At 43.7% G+C, this 17665-nt stretch overlaps 1 protein-coding gene across 1 annotated transcript in view; it reads left to right on the top strand.

Moving 5' to 3' along the window:
* LOC147662064 (CUB and zona pellucida-like domain-containing protein 1) overlaps positions 1 to 17665 on the top strand; it is a 168855-nt gene that overhangs the window by 108256 nt on the left and 42934 nt on the right. The window contains exons 7-8 of the mRNA XM_086951139.1: positions 2162 to 2203; positions 7517 to 7558. Of these exons, the coding sequence (XP_086807265.1) occupies positions 2162 to 2203; positions 7517 to 7558 (84 nt within the window). The remainder of the gene's footprint in view (positions 1 to 2161; positions 2204 to 7516; positions 7559 to 17665) is intronic.

The following is a 17665-nucleotide window of genomic DNA, read 5'->3' as shown; positions in this document are numbered from 1 at the left end:
GCATGAATCGGGAATATCGAATTAGGGTGCTAGATAGAAACACAACAGGCCATACGGCTAACTCCATGCATGCACAAGCAAGGACATGCACGCCTTCAGTGGCTGCCTCTGGGGAGTTTGATGCAGGGCCTGGCTGCAAGACAGGCCCTGTAGCCAACCCCATGCCGTATGTGACGAAAGGCTGTGAGCAGCATGGGGATGGCTGCCTCTGGTTGGGTTGGCCATAAGTCCTGGCCACAGGCCAGGCCCTGTTGCAAACCTCCTGCGGTGCATTGCCAAAGGCCATGAGCCACATGGGGTTGACTGCCTGTCAGGGTTTGCCGCAGGGCCTGGCTTTATGTATGATAATAAAATAATACTTTACAATTAAAAAAACCTTAGAAATTCACTAAAAAAAACAATGGTTAAAGTAATGTCATAGTTAGCTGAATATGCTAGTGACAACATGAACATTTTGAACTAAAAATAAGCACCAAAATTCACCAGTTATAGTTAGCAGAGCTAAATATAACTTGTACTCGACCATGCACTGCTTATGACCTCACATATTACATCACTCATGACATGTACTATCACATAATTTATGACATCACTGATGATATCTCAAAAATACACCATAGATGATATCACTGATGACATCATCCTATGAGCGTGCTAGTTTTTTTTTTATAATTTACATAGTGGGGGTAAACATCATTTACCTTTTCTATCTAACTTTGTACAGCCTGTGCCCAGCTAATGGTTGAAAGTGTTTACAAAATGCATGTGCTTCTAATGCATCATAGGTGTTTAGAGGTATTGAACACATTATAAATCTTTGTTTTGCGGAGTTACTCTGTATGCAGATGACAGTTGGCAACTTGTACCCAACATGTTCCACACTCGTTTTTTGGTTCTACAAAAAAAGTTTCCAACAGGGCAAATATTCTACATACTAGATTCTAAGTATTGTGAGCAGCCTTGAGTTATTAGATAGAATTATCTCAGCATGACCTTTGGTCTAAACTTAGACCAAAGTCTAACTTTAGTGGTAGTAAAGTTAGACTTTTGGTCTTAGTTAGACTTTTGGTCTAAAATTAGACCAAAAGTCTAACTTTACGCCCCTTGTGAATTCCAAAAGTCGTAAAGTAAGACTTTTGTCTCAGATTACTTCTATGAATCAGGCCCAAGGTGTTTTAGGACCTCCCGTTTTTACCCAGCCCATGTTTTGTGGAAGGAGCTGAGGTGGATGAACTATTTATTTTTTGTAAAGTTTTGTGAAGATTCCTCAAATGGCACCAAAGTTATTAGCAAAACAAAAAAATGCTCTTCATATGGAAACTCTGACTCCTACATAACTACTCAGTGGCTACTGCCAATGTGTGATACATAAATAGCCCTTTTTCAAAAACTTTTATATAACAATAGAACTCAATAATATACTGATCACGTACAATTATATCCAAAGGTGCACTCATATAGATACAAGGTAAAAAGGGGGGATAAGAGATAGTCCTTGTTTTTGCAACAGGATATAAAAAAAGCTGAGAGGAACAAAGAGGTGAATCCAATGAAAAATCTATTGAAGTTTTTCCTCGCAACTCAACCCGCTGTACTTCGGTGCAAATTACAAGCTGGTAGGCAAATGTATACCTTTTTGAAAACAGGAAAGTGCACATGGATCGGAATTACAAGCTTTGTGATAATTATCACAACCCTCGCTTTCCCCCCACTGTAGATTTCAGTAAGACAAACCTCCCAAAATGTATCTGGAAAAATGCAAATCATGCAATATTTAGTGTTTCAAATCCTCATTTTGCATGTGATGCTTATATATGTAAATAACATGGAAAAAGAAGCATTTAACACACCTGGTAAATACCTCAACCTAAGGTACTGAATGAATGTCTGCCAATGCTGGGATCTGCTTCTGTCCTTCTGTAACGTCCTGCCCTGCATACAAGCCCTTAATCTTTGTACCTTCCGATATTACTTGACCTGAATGCACCTGTGCCCACTCTTCCCCCTGTCTTGTATAGCGCTCAAGTGTGTTTTATATCTAGGATTGTGCTACACAAGCACCATAAATACTGTCAGAAATCAAGATTCTGTACTGAAAAATGTTCATGAAAAGATATAAAATCAACTTCTAAAATCTTATCTATTCTCCTCTCTGTTATAGCTCAACGGACCACTGCAAGTTCCAGAAACACCACTGTACCAGGTATGCCCTTTATCGTAATTTTCGTGTTTGAATGAATAAAAGAGCAGAAACTTGTATGCATGCCAAATAAAACAACATTTCGAGAAGTAGGGCTAGAATTGGACAGATAAGGGCATAGGAAGAAATTAGGGAAGTTGTGGTCAAATAAGAGCTCTACCAAAGGTGACAGCCTGCAGATAAATTGGACAACAAGAAACACTTCACAGTAACCCTAAGCCGCTGGAAGGTTGGCAGGGGCAAGAAAACATCAAGTCATGGTACTTTGTGGCAGCAATTAAGAATGCCATGTTGTTTGTGTATATTAACAGGGCTGGCATGTCTTAAACTTTCAAATGATCAAGAGTTTGGGATTTTTATTAAATTCCTATTGTAAATTAGGAAGGCCTATGATTGGAATCAAAGAGAAAGGAGACAAATTCCTGGCCTTCACTGGAAACCAAAACAAGGGGCAGACATTGTTAACAAATTCCATGACTATTGATGCCACTACCTTAACCTAGTGCAGCTGAGGTCCTGCCCTCACCACCACATTTCCAAAAATAAATACAAGCTTGCTGAGCTGATGACTTTGTGCTATTACTGGTGCCTGATATCTTAAAGTGGAAAGTAGCCTCTTCTGTATCTGCGGAGTACCATTGATGTGCCCTTGAAGTGGAACACAAAAGGGTGATGTGAGTCAATAAAGGTTGGGTAGTGTGATGCCAGAGCAAGTTTTAGCATGTTTGGGATATAGGTAGTTGGTCAGTGGCTTTGAATTTTTTGAAAAGGAATAGTGTTGTCTGCGGATTCTTTGAGTTGTTAAAATTATAACTGTACTTTCAATGTATTAAAGAGCATTTACATCTTCAATGTGTGCAGCTATTCTACACTGCTCTCTTAAGTGACATGTCAAAACCCTGTTTTGTTTTGATGTCCTTATGTAGTATTTTATGAGCAATGCATGCATTGAATAAATATCCTTCAGTTTTAGCCTTGCCCAGCTTTAGGTATCATGGATTATTGTGTATATGGTATCACACATCTCATTAATGCTTATGCTGTTGGGAGTAAAGATAAAAGACACACAATTGATGGATGGAATGCAGAACAAATCTAAACATTCACTCCCAGTCAAGAGATCTGGGTTAAATCCATCATTCTTTTGCTAACCATACTACCACAGTTTAGACCTGGCCATATGCAAATCAGTCTTGACCCTGTGCGTCATGGCAACAGTCCAGTCTGAACTGCCACGCCAGGTCCTCCCTGGTCCAGAAACAAGCATCCTAGGACCGGCCGGTTTCGTGCTTTCAGCCCTCACCAGCTGGGATAGCTTGACTCCAGTGGTGAGCAAAAAAAAAACCGATGGATTTAGGCCCAGATCTCTGTACTGGGGTGAATGTATGACATTGTTCTGCATTCTGTCCATCAATTGTTCTTTTTGCATTTGTCACCCCGAGTGGGACAGGTATGCTCAGACATGAGTCCCATTCTCTCCATGCCACTGAAGTCAAGCTATCCTGGTTGATGAGGGCTGAAAGCCCGAAACTGGTCCTAGGATACTTGTTTCCAGTCCATGAAAGGCCTGGCCTGGCAGTTCGGGCTGGACTGTTCCCATTGGACGTAGGGTCAAGACTGATTTGCATATGGCTGGGTCCAAACTGGATGTCATGGTGAGCAAAAGAATGACGGATTTAGGCCCAGATCTCTGTACTGGGGTGAATGTATGACATTGTTCTTCATTCTGTCCATCAATTGTTCTTTTTGCATTTGTCACCCCGAGTGGGACGGGTATGCTCAGTCGTGAGTCCCATGCTCTCCATGTCATTGGAGTCTAGCTATCTTGGCTGATGAGGGCTGAAAGCCTGAAACTGGTCCTAGGATGCTTGTTTCCAGTCCAGGGAGGACCTGGCCTGGCAGTTCGGCTGGACTGTTCCCATTGGGCTCAGGATCAAGACTGATTTGCATATGGCTAGGTCCAAACTGGAATGGCATGGTGAGCATAAAAACGATGGATTTAGGCCCAGATCTCTGTACTGGGGTGAATGTATGACACTGTTCAGCATTCTGTCCATCAATTGTTCTTTTTGCAGCTGAGAGTAAAGATTTCATCTCTCCACGTGCAAAAACCCTTGAATGCTCACGTAATCAGTTCACTTCTCAGCAGCCAGACTTACCCCTCCTGCTTGAAGTCTGCTGCCAACTAGACGTTCCCTTCCAGATGGACGCCCCACCCCACTAGCTAGTTGGCTACAGGAAATAAACACCATTGGCCTCATACCATTAGGAGCTGTGTCTCAGCCAATAATTCCAGTCCCACCCCATCACTAACGGTTTGGCTTCTAAACTATTCTTTTTTTGGTCTTCAAGCCGGATAGCCAATTTTATGCAATTTTGGATCTACATTTCCTCAACTTTTTTGTGCAGTGCCTCTTTTTCAAAATGGTGACACTGCAACAAATCATTCCTGCAGTTTCACAAGGGGGCTGGTTGGTAATGATCGAGGAAGATTTTCACATACCCCATTCATCACAGTTCTAAGAAGTTCCTTTGGTGTGCAGAGATGATGGAACATTTCTAATTTCAAGTACTGTATTTTGGCATCTCCTCCATGCAAGGTTCTTCAGAAAGGTACTCGTATCAGTTGTGGATCAGTTGCATTTACTTGGGGAACAAGTATTTCCATATTTAGACAACTGGCTCAATGCTGCATCATCTTTTTTTAGGGCACTGGAGGATGTCAAATGGACCATTCGAGTACTGTCTTCATTGGGTCTTCTTTTCAATGAGGACAATTCACATCTCATTCCTGCTTGTCAGTGACAGTTCATAGGGGGACACTTGTTATCTAAGAGTGCAAGGGGTTTTCTTCTGGAGAACAGAATGTTTGGTCCCCAGCAGTATCTCCTTTGGTTACTTCAGCAGCCGCCAGCCTTGGACAGGCAACAGCTGCACATACAGGGACCTAAGTCCTCATGCACATCAGTGGTTTCATGAGCCCAATTATATCCCAATGCATTGGTGCCCGATGTTCTATCCTATACCCTTTGGCTTTCCTGAAGTACAACGTCTAGATACCAGGGACACCACTCATTTGTCAAGGCTTTCAGTGGTGGGTTTCTCTTATGAATCTCTTAAGAATGCTGGATCCTCTCCCTGTAGTCATTACAGTAGATGCCAGTGAGTGGGGATGGGGTGCCACATTGAAGGAATGGGAGATTCAAGGGCAGTGGTTAACTCTGGAGAGTCAGAACTCTTCAAATTTGAGGGAATTGGCTGATATTGGGGTGGCCCAGCTAGCCTTTGTACCTATATTACTGCAGAAACCAGTTCTAATTAGGAAGGACATCCAGGTAGTGCAGGCTTGGATCAACCGGAGGTGGAGGGTGTAGAAGCACTCTCCAGCTCTCTGGTCTCTAGCCATGGAGATTTTTACATGGATGGAGGCACATATTTGCTCTCTCAAGGCAGTATATATGGTGGGATCTGCACGGATTTCTGTGCAGACTTTCTACGTTGCAACCTTCCTCCCTCTGCATATTTTCACCTGACTCCTTAGGCCTTTCAGTTGGTGGTGGATCCCTTTGGGCTGCCAAACATCACTGTTCCCCTCAAAACTCTGCAGAGAGGTAGCCTGGGTTATGGGTGATGGTGCCACTTTTGTCATTCCATGGCCACAGTCTCTGTTGTATGTATTCCCTCTGTTCCCCTCCTCCATAAGGTGCTTCAGAGGATTCGGAGGGAGAGTGCTCCAATCATGATCATAGCCCTGTATTTCCCTTTGTTTCCTGAGTTAGCTGTGGAACAACACCTTCTGCTACCATCTAATCTGAGTCCTCTTCAATTTCTAGATCTGACTTCGTCTCAAATCCATCAATTGTGTTTGATGTCTTGGAAATTGAAAGGTCTGGGTTGCAACAGCTAGAGTGCTCCTAAGAAGTGACGGGCTATTCAGACTGTGAAGAAAGACTCTAGCTTGAAATCCTAGGCCGAACGCTGGAAGCATTTCTGTTCTTGTTTTTTTGTGGTTGGGGTGGATGGTGTGATGGGTGATCCTTTAAATATTCTAGATTTCCTTCAGAGTGGATTACCTAAGAGTCTCTCGCCTTTCCCTTTGGGTTCCCAGTGGTCAGCCATAAGATCCTGTTGAGAGACCAGAGTTTTCCATTCCTCTATTCTTCCCTTGGATTTAAAACTTCTAAAATGTTATTGTCTGGAATAGCCTTTTCTTTTCCACCATTTCCCCATCTGGGAACTTATGGTAGTTTTGAAGGGTAACAGAAAGAAACATTTGAACCCTTGGAGCAGGCTGATCCCACCTGGCTCTCAGCAAAGGATGCTTTTTTGCTTGCTTTCACCTTTGCCGGGAGGTTGGGGGAATGGTTGTCTTTGTTGATTTAATTTCCTTATTTAAAGTTTTTTCCTGAGAAAGCAGTATTGTAACGAGATCTGAAGTTCTGGCCACAAATACGGTCCTCGTTTTGATACAAGCAAGACGATAATATTTCCGGTATTCTTCCCAGTCAATTTTATTTTTTAATGGGTCTGACTCCAAAGGTCACAAGGCTTCTACAACCACAATTTGCAGATGGGTTCTTCAAGCCATTTTGAAGGCTCATGTTTTGGTGGATTTGGGCAGTTGCTCCCTCATGGGCATGTGTCATTTTTCAATTTCATTGTAGTGTGGCATTGAATTTCATCTCCGATGAGGTCAGTGTCAGAACCTCATCCCTGATGAGGTCAGTGTTAGAACTCTGACTGTGGGTTATGACGATGTGAGAATTCCATGTTGGGCAGTTGCAGCATGTTTGGCAGTTGCTTTGCCATCGCTGTTGGCTGAGGTGATGAAATTAAACCTCTATCTGACTTAATATGGTTTCTGTTATCATTCACAGAACACCACACAAACCTCCCAAAATGTATAGGGAAAAGAATCTTTGGAAATGGTAAAACATGCAATATCGAGTGTTTTAAATACCTATTTTGCATGTAATGCGTGGTTAAGTAAATGCTACGAAAAAAGAAGCATTTTAGCACACTTGGCAAATAACTCAACCCAAGATGATGATGAATGTCTGCCAATGCTGGGATCTGTTGCTTTCCTTCCGTAACCTCCTGGCTTGCATACACTCCCTCACTCTTTATACCGTCCAATACTACTTGCCCTGAGGGCACCTGTGCCCACGCTTCCTAGCGCCCCAGTGTTTTGTAGCTAGGCATGTGCTATACAAGCACCATAAATACTGTCAGAAATTAAGAAACTATTCTGAAAAAAGTTCCTGAAAGTGTATAAGCTCAACCTCTACAATCTTATCTATTCTTCTTTCTTTATAGCTCAACGGACCACTGCAACTACCAGAATGACCACTATAGCAGGTATGCCCTCTGTCGTAATTATCATGTTTGAATGAATGAAAGAGCAGAGCCTCGTATGCATTCCATGTAAAACAACATTTCTAGATGTAGGGCTAGAATTCAGCAAATGAGGCACTAGGAAGAAATTAGAGATGTCAAATATGAGCTCTACTAAAGGTGACAGCCAGAGATAAATTGGACAACAAGAGAGACTTCACAGTAACCCTACACTGCTGGAAGGTTAGCAGCCAGTGGAGTAGATAGCCTTAAGGGCACCCATGGGGGTGAAGAGTGTGGTGGGGGGGGGGGGTTGTTGCTGGTGAGCATTTACCGATTTGAGGAGCGGGGGAGGGAAGTTGCACTTCTCTTGCGCCCAAGATGGCAGGTAGTAGCGGGGGAGGCCGACACCCCAAAAAGTTGTGCCATCCATGGCGGACCACCCCCTATCCCCTGTACCCCTTAGCTACGCCACTGTTGGCAGGAGCATGAAAACATCAAATTATGGTACTTTGAGGCCATAATTGAGAATACCCTGTGGTTAGTGTCGATTAGCAGGCTGGCATGCCTTAAACTCTAAATGAATAGGAACTTTGTATCTTGATTAAATTCTTATTGTAACTTACAAAGGTCCATGATTGAATTAAAAAGGAAAGAGAAACATGTGTGTCCATCACTGTAAACTAATACAAGCGTCAGCCACTGTTAACAAGTTCCATGACCACTGATGCCACTATCTTAATCCAGTTCAGCTAAGCTACCCCCCTCACCACCACATTTCCACTATAGCACAAAAAACACATGCTTGCTGTGCTGGTGACGTTGTGCTATTTATGATGCTGTATATCTCAAAGTGGAAGGTACCTCTTCTGTGTCTGTGGAGAACCATTGATATGAACATGGAAGGGCGATGTGAGTCAATAAAGGTGTATTGATGAGATGCTAGTGCATGAGTTAGCGTGTTTGAGATATATGTGGGTGGTCAGTGGCTGTTGAAGAGGAATAGTGCTGCCAGTAGATTGTTAGGGTTGTTCAAATTGTAACTAATCTTTCAATGAATTAACGTGTATTTACATCTTCGATGTGTGCATCTATTCTACACTGCTCTCTTCAGTGACGACTGAGCGTTGTCCAGCTTTAGGTATCATGGATTATTGTAGATAGGGTTCAAACATCTCATTAATTCATTCTTGTCGAGGGGACAATTCCAGCGCAGTGTGGATCTCTCCACATCTAAAGAAACCATTAAAGGTTAATTTGGTCACTTCAGTGCTCAGCAGCCTGACGTCCCCCTCCAGCTGGAAGTCCCCCAGCAGCTGCCCGTTCCCCTCCAGCTGGACGTCCCACCCCACAATTCGATCGGATATAGGGAATAAATTACATTGGCATCACACCATTAGGAGCTGTCTCTTCCAACACCATGAGTGTCAGCAGGCAAATATAACAACTCCACCTGTAGTCTGTCCAGTAACGCCCCTGGAACATATTTCCGCTGTTACCAGGGTCCCTCATTCTCACTATGTTTTTTAAACTTCCACAAATCTGTACTTTTAAATCTAATAACATTTTGAAATCAAATTACACAGAGATACAAGGCGCTTATTTCTGCAACACTAAAAAAGCAACATTACCCCTACGGCTGTCCTCTTTATCATAGCTGTTACTGTGAGGGCCCCAACTCCTTTGAAAAAAAGTCTTTCCAAGCTTTCTTTCATTATAGGATAAAAGCACCCTCTCCCAACGGGCCTCTTGACTCTTCTCTCCCCGTGATTCTACTCGTGGCCTCTGATGATCAGGCTCACTAGGTGCGTGCTAAAGACCATCGGACTCTCCCCGGCCTCACCGCCTTAACGAGCACACTACGCAACATGCCTGTGGGGGGTCCGACAGTACGAATGCCAATCTGCGATCACTGAGTGGTTGATACCATATTTCATCAACATCAACACACAAGTTAGGCTGTCCAAGAATATTGAAAAGTAATAATAATTAATTAGTGCTTACCAGCTCGTACTTGCCTGCTGGCATGACTGACTTCAACATGGCTGCTAGACAAGATTTCTAGAAGCACAGTCACACACGGATAGCCCGCTGTTCTGGGATGAATGAGACTAGGATGTTCTGGGATGAATGAGACTGTTTTTTGTATCCACTAAACGTGTAATCCAGCCAAAGTACGACTGTCTGACCCTAATATGGCGGATGAGCCTAATTCCTAGAAAGACGACCTTAAACACCACATCGCTCTGACTGATGCACACAGCAGTGCTGGTGAGACAAAATGGCAGGGGCTCCAGGCGGCTGCTAGGGACCGGAGAGAGAGACCTCCAGGTGGACGAAACCGGCGGCATTGCGTTCCGTGGGAGGAGGCTAGCTGCATGTGGGGATGCCTCTGAACCCACCGCGAAAGAGGATTAACTGCCCTACAGATGCAAGGAGGAGCGGAAATGCGCCCGATGCTGTTCACTGGCTCAGTAAGGGAGGCTCTCCCTGCACTGCTTGAGCCTTGTGAGGGTGACTCCCAGGGGGTAGACACAGCCCAGAGAACAAACACTGTGTCCAAAATAGACCCCCAAGTTACAGCCAGCTCTAACCTTAACTCACTGTGATTGAGACCTTGGCCAGTGCCTGACTCCAAGATGGTGCCCGTTGTGACTGATTAGGGGTTCTTCCAAGAAGCTCATTTCAACATTTAAATGGTAGCAGTGGGGGCATTACTGGGAATCCTCCCTGATATAGCGCTCTGGCCCGGGGACTTTGCTGATACCGAAATATTCATTGCGGAGCCTGCTCAGGGCAGTGCCTGACCTCAAGATGGCGGCTGGACCAGTGCCTGACCTGAAGATGGCGGTATTCCATCTGATCCCCCCTTACAAAGGCGCTCTGTTCTGGGGGCATACCGAGGCCGGATTGTCCACTGTAAGATTGGGCTAGGACAATACCTGTCTTTAAAAGGGTGCCCACCCTTTGACTTCGTTCTGCCCACAGTCTTTTCCGGTTCTCTGGCGGCTGCCTCTCCCGTACATCGAGCCTCCTGCTGATTGGGCGTTGATAATCTCTGAAACAATAACCCCATTCCTACCGGTGTTTTGATCCAACTGCGGTTTCTCATCTCTCCAACTCCCTCGTTTGACTTCGACATTCTCAGATTTAACCTGATCATTATCCTGACAGCGGAGTCCGAGCATTATGGCCGATGCCCAGTGGAGCTACCTAGACAGCTAATGAGGAGGTCGGCCCTGGTTCACTCCCTCGGCCGTCACCTACCCAGCCGGACATTGGGCACAGTTTCTCCCCGTCTCCTTGTCATATCTCCCTCCTCCCCCCTTCTTCTGACAAATAAGTAACATTGCTTTTTTATCCTATGTTTGACTATGCTCTTGTGACAAATGTCACTTGTAACTCACTGCTCCTCATGTAAAGTGCTCTGATACCTACGGGTCTAACCAGTGCTATATAAAACTCAACAAATAAATAAATAAATAAATAAAATAAAGTGGAAACATCTTCAAAAAGAGCATACGTGGTCTCCAATTTTTCACTTCGGGCTGCTACATATGCAACATATTTGTCTCATACTTGAAAGACTTCCAACTGGTAATTGATGCCCTTCGTGAACAGAAGGATATGAATTAAATTTTGACTAGTATAGACATTTTGGCTCAATTTCTCTCTCATGCTTCTTTTGACTTCATTTGGTCTTCAGCCACAGCAGCAGGTGCCTCAATTGCTGCAGCTGGAGGACCATCCCAACTACAGTTGCAGTCTCAGCTGCAGCCCCACCAGCTTAAATGACAATCAGTCCTCTCTGGTGGAAGGACCAATGGTCCACTTTTTTCAAAGGCGTTAAGAATTGGTGTCCAACAGATATGTTCTCCAGATTGTCTGTTACATATATCAAATTCCTTTTAACATTCCCCAGCAAAATTCCTGTTGTGTGAAAATCCTTCTCCCAAATGATCCACTGAAATTGCTGGGGATTATCCTAGTGGGTCAAACTCTCTTGAAATTCCAGGCCAACTCCACCAACATTGACAAGGCTTCTATTCTGTTACCTAAGACAGATGGCCCATTTTATCCAAATATGGATCTAAAGTCCCTCAACAGTTTTGTGCAGTGCCTCCCTTTCGAAACAGTGACACTGCAGCAAATGTAAATGTATTGGCATTTATATAGCGCACTACTTACCCGTAGGGTCCCAAGGCGCTTCGACTGCTGCGAAACCCTTCCTGGCTTCCCTGAGAGATGGTCCCTTAATGGGTATCTCCAGGGTGAGACCAGGCATCCCCGGCGGTCTGGTGGGGCCGTTAGTGAAGATGAGGCAAGCTAATGCCCAGAGTTGCCGAGTGTGGTCGCTGATCAGAGTGGGCACCGAGGCGAGAGAATTATCGAGTCCGCTGACCCTGGTCCAGAAACCTGCCCCGCCGGGAATCGAACCCTGGTCCCGGGCCGTCCTCTGCTCTCGGGTCTGCCGCCTCTAACCAGTGAGCCACACTACTTCACCTTCAAATCATTCCTGCAGTTTGACAAGGGGGATAGATGGTCAAGCTACACTTACACATCTCCAATCAGCACACTTCTCAGAAGTTCCTTCATTTCACAGTGGGAGCCGAACATTATCAATTTCAAGTACTACCTTCCAGCCTCTCCTCACAAAGATCTTCACAAAGGTACTCCCTCCAGTTGTGGCTCATTTGCATTTACTTGGAAAACAAGTATTTCCAGATCTAGACAGCTGTCTAAATGTTGCATCTTCTGTTTTTTAAGGCACTGGAGGATGTCCAATGGACCATTCAAGTACTTTCTCCACTTGGTTTACTTCCCAACAAGGACAATTCATATCTCCTTCCGGCTCCCCAGTGATGGTTCATAGGGGAGCATTTAAATTCCAAGACTGCAAAGGTTTTTTTTCTCAAAATGTTGAGTCCCCAGCAACATCTCCTTTGGTTACTTCACCAGCTGTCAGTCTTGGACAGGCAACAGCTGCACATATAGGGACGTAAATCCTCAAGTACACCAGTGGTTCCATGGACCCAGTTCCACCTCAAATCATTGGTGCCCATGTTCTCCCCTTTTGGCCTCTGTCTTCCCTGGAGTACACTTTTCAGATACCAGTGATACCACTCATATGTCCAGGTTTTCAGTAGTTGTTTTCTCTTATGAATCTCAGAGAAGGGGTAAGGATGTAGGACCCTTCACGGCAGATGCCAGTCAGTAGGGATAGGGTGGCCATTTGAAGGAATGGGAAGTTCAGGGGCAGTGTTCAACTCTGGAGAGTTAGGACCATTCAAATTTGGCTACCATTGTAGACACACTCCTACTGCAGAAACCAGTTCTAATCAAGACAGACAACCTGGTTTATGTCAACCTGCGAGGGGGTGGAAACACCCTACAGCTCTGTGGTCTCTAGGCAGGGAGATTCTTACTTGGTTGGAGGCCCATCTTTGCTCAGTCAGGGTGGTTTATATTCTGGGGTCTGCCTATTCCTTTGCAGACTGCCTAAGTTGCAATCTTCCCCCACTCTGCATAATTTCACATGATTTTTCACACGTTTCAGTTGCTGGTGGATAACTTTGGGCTCCCAATTATCAGTCTTCTCCCCAAATTCTGTAAAAAGGAGCTTATGTGGAAGACAGTGTTATGGCTGATGGTGTTTCCATAGCCACAAGCTCTGTTGTATTTCTTCCCTCTGTTTTCCCTCCTCTAGATGGTGCTTCGGAGTATTCGGAAGGAGAGTACTTCAATCATGATCATAGCCCTTTATTGCCCTCCAAGACAGTGCTTCACTTTGTTTCCTCAGCAAGCTGTGGAACCACATCTTCCTGTACCATATTTTCTGAGTCCCCTTAAATTTCTAGATCTGATTTTGCCTCATATCCATGAATTTCCTTTGACACCCTGGAAATTGAACCAGCTCTCAGTATATGCAATAGACTGTCACACTGGATATTGTCAGTCCTTTTCAAAATGAAGAACGTCGATGTATAGTTGTGATAGAGGTGTGAAAATGGTAGGTGTGGAGTTTGAACTGATAGTCAAGATGGAGGCCATTCAACTGGATGAATCTTTGCACAGCAGTATTGATGTGAATGCTAACATGAGGGATTGTGGAGAAGGGCATTACTAAAGTAGTCTGCAATGTATGTACTAAAGTCATGCTACAAGTCTTCTTTAGTTACTTCAATAGGAACATACTGTGCTTGTCTGGGTTAAAAAGATATACAATTCAAGAATATAGATAAGTATGGTTGTAGACCGATGGTTCGCATTTTCTAAGCAAAGATGTCTATTGAATTGGGCTCCCACTCACCATTCAGAATGCTTTCACCCATCCTTTCATTTTTTTCCTAGATGTATTCTGCCTCTATGCTTGGAATTTGTAATGGCCCCTTCCCATAGCCCTGGTTTAAAGCAGAGCATATATGTCACTCCCAGCAATCATTGGGGAGCGGTGCACAGATTTCTTTACTTTGCACTAAAGAGAGACTGAAACCTGATGAATGGATGGATCTTTTCAATTTGAATTTTGTTCCAGATCTAAAACATTTTTTAAATGTTTAAAAATAATTCTACAAGTGATTTAACAATTCTATAACTAATTACTTTGTGTACCAAACTGTTTATCCTGAGGCCCAAGAAAACATAAAAATCTGCATTGTTTGTTGAAATCATAGGCAAACACCAGATTAATCTTTCTGTTTACATGACTGGTTCCTAAATGCTAAAGAATAGATGAGCCAGTGTAAAAGTGGAATTTGTTATTTGCTAGCCGTTCTGTTAAGTAGTAGACAATAACCACTATTTAACCAGAAAATAGATATATAGAAAAATGTCAGTATTTTCTGTTGGTTGGATAAATTCTATCCGCTTCAGGTATAGTTTTTCTATTTGCTGACTAGCTGCTCTCCTAATAGTAAAGGTTCCCTGCTTTTTTATGAGTATTGTATCAATAAATACATTTCTTTGCTATTTGCCTGTAGCGTAGCTAGACCCTTGGCCACCAGTGACATTCCCTGAGGCCGCAGTTAAGGGGGAGGGAGCTGCTGGCGATTCCTTGCCTGCTGCAGGTAAGAGTTGGGGGGGGGGGGAGGCCCCCTGTGCCCCCCTGGTACGCCACCGATATTTGCCTTGTTGACAGTCAAATAGTACAGAATCTCTGTTGCTGGCTGATTCATGGATAAATCGTTTTCTCTCTCCACAGCCGTCCCATCAGCCAAATTATACAGAATCTTTGCTATTTACCTAGCAGCATGGTAAAAAGGGAATATTCTTTGCTCTTCGCACAGTTGCTGACCTAATAGTATATAATCGTTCCTATGTCACCAGCAGTCAGGTAAATAGTGATGATTCTTTTCTATTTGCCAGATAGCCAGCCACGTATGCCTAGCCTCTGCTGTTTAAGTAGATGCTAGGTAAGTAAATAGTGGAGTTTCTTTGCTATTTGCACGACCAATTGTAAATTCGTACATAGTCACTGTTACTTGTGGGTGGATAGATAATGAAGGTGTATCTGGCCAAACAGTGCATAATCTCTGCCATGTACCCTGCTGCTCGAACAATAGTGAAGCTGTTTAATGTTTTGTATGGCTCCCAACCAACTAGTGCATAATATCTGCTATTTATCCAGCTGCCTGGTAAAAAGTCACTATTTTACTATATGCATGGCTGCTGGTCAAACAGTGAAAATTCTCCTCTATTTACTCGGCAGTCAAGTAAATACTGAATTTATTTTGCTAGTGCATAACCTATGATGTTTTACCAATTTCTGGGTAAATAGCAATGACAAATCAGTATTTACCCAGTGGCAAGTTAAATTGCCACCACCTTGTTTTATAGCTTGGCTCATGCTATATAAATACCCATAAATAGCTATAGATTTCCAAGATTTCCTCTGGAAAATGCCAACGGAAGGCTTAACTTAAATTCATGTATAGTACTCCCTTTTACAGCTCAGCAGACCACTGCAAGTACCAAAAAAGAACACTTCGCCAGGTATGACCTTTGATGTAATTATCATGTTAAAATAAGTGTGGGGAGGCCAAGCTTAACAAGTGGCACAAGAAGGCAGAGTTGGGGCTTGGATATATTTCACAGTTGCATATACTGAAAGGTCCTAGTTGACGGCAAAGATATAAGTGATGTTTGATGTTTGATGTTTTGTGGTTTTTATATAGCGCACATACACTCCAAGGAGCATCTTGGCGCTGCTGACTTCACTGCAGAGATAGAATGTTTGGGGGTAGTGGCTGAGCTTTAGATGTCCTTAGACTAGAGTCTTGCATTTTGCATCAGATAGTCCATATATCCAGGTTTTTAGGAATTTTTTATAGATTTTTTCTGATGGAGATGCTCTAAGTTTAGCTGGAAGGGTATTCCAGGCTTTGGCGCCTAGGACTGCCAAGGATTTGCCACCCTTGGTGGACAGTCGCACTTGGGTATGGTCATTAGATTAGCTGTGGCTGATCTGAGTTCTCTATTTGGGAGGTATCTGTGAAATTTGGTGGACAGATATTTGGGTCCGCACTTGTGGAAGCCTCTATATGTAATCAGAAGGATTTTGAATAGTATCCGTTTCTGGATGGGGAGCCAGTGCAACGCATTCAGAGCAGCTGATGCGGATGATTTTCTAGGCCATCTCAAGACAAGCCGGGCCGCCGCATTTTGGATCATTTGCAGTTTGTGTAGGGTAGATTTTGCCACTCCTGCGTATAAACTGTTGCAATAATCAATTCTCGATGTTATGAGAGCGATTGCAACCGTACTGCGGGCGGCCAGTGGCAGGTAATCAAAAAACTTTCTGAGGCCCTTGATTATGTTGAAACAGACACCGGCCACTTCTTTGGATTGCTGTTTGAAGGACAGCATATCGTCAAATTTTATACCCAAGTTGCGTGTTGCACTGATGGTATTGGGGGGGGGCTTCTGCGTCTGATGGCCAGCATGTACGAGGGGAAAAGATGTTATTTTTCCCAAAGGGCAGGATCTCTGTTTTCGCAGAGTTGCACTTAAGATGGTTATTGTGCATCCATCCAAAAGTCGCAGTTAAACAGTCTTTCAATATCTGTTCGGCCTTCTCTGTGTCCTCATCTAAGACCAGGACCAGTTGGGTGTCGTCTGCATATGCAATCGTGGTTACATTATGCGTGGCAATTAGGTTGATCAGGGGTGCCATATACAGATTGAACAAGGTAGGGCTCAAGCTAGAGCCCTGGGGCACCCCTGACCTGACCTCCTTCTCCTCTGAGTAGAAGTGTCCCAATTTGGTTATCTGTTTTCTGTGAAGCAGAACGTTTTTGAACCATTTCAACACGGTGCCCCCAATGCCTGCCTCAGCTAGGCGATGTAGTAAGATGGTATGGGACACCGTGTCAAAAGCTGCAGATAAATCCAAAAGAATTAGGACTGCCTTCTTCCCCTGGTCAAGTGCCGCTCTTATGGTTTCTGTCGTTGATAGGAGTGCTGTTTCTGTAGAGTGGTTGGCTCTAAAACCTGCCTTTTTTGGATGTAGTATATTGTTTGTTTCTAGAAATGATGAAAGTTGTTTATTTACCAGGGTTTCGGCACATTTACATAAGGCGGGGAGTTGTGAGATGGGTCATGTTAGTTAAGACGGATGGGTCAGGTTAGTTAAGACGGATGGATCATGTAGTGGTTTTTTTTGTAGGGGTTTTACTATCGCCGTCTTCCATGTGCTGGGGATTTCCCCCGACTGGAGTGAGGCGTTTATAATGGTATTGATCATGGGGTTGACCTCATCTTTAATTTCGTGGACCAGTGCAGGAGGGCAGGGATCAAGTGGTGATCCTGATTTAATTTTTGACATTGTATGAGATATCTCATGCAAATCAATTGTAGTAAAAGTATTTCATCTGATTTTATCTGGGTTGGTTTCTAAAGCTAGATTGTCAGTATTTACAATCACTTCAGGAAAGTGTTTGTGATGTTAACTATTTTTTGTTCAAAGTAATCTGCGATTTCATTGCAGAAACTCTGTGATGGAGGTATTTCCTGTGACAAAAACCCTGGGTCTCGAAAGCTTTTTACCACGCGAAAGATCTCTTTTTGGTTATTCTGAGATGTATCTATCTTGTTTGTGAAGTAGTTTGTGAAGTAGTTTATTTTAGTCCGTAG

Source organism: Lissotriton vulgaris, unplaced genomic scaffold, assembly GCF_964263255.1.
Source record: "Lissotriton vulgaris unplaced genomic scaffold, aLisVul1.2 SCAFFOLD_1121, whole genome shotgun sequence".
In the NCBI taxonomy this organism is placed as follows: domain Eukaryota; kingdom Metazoa; phylum Chordata; class Amphibia; order Caudata; family Salamandridae; genus Lissotriton; species Lissotriton vulgaris.
This window is presented reverse-complemented; position numbering and strand designations above follow the sequence as displayed.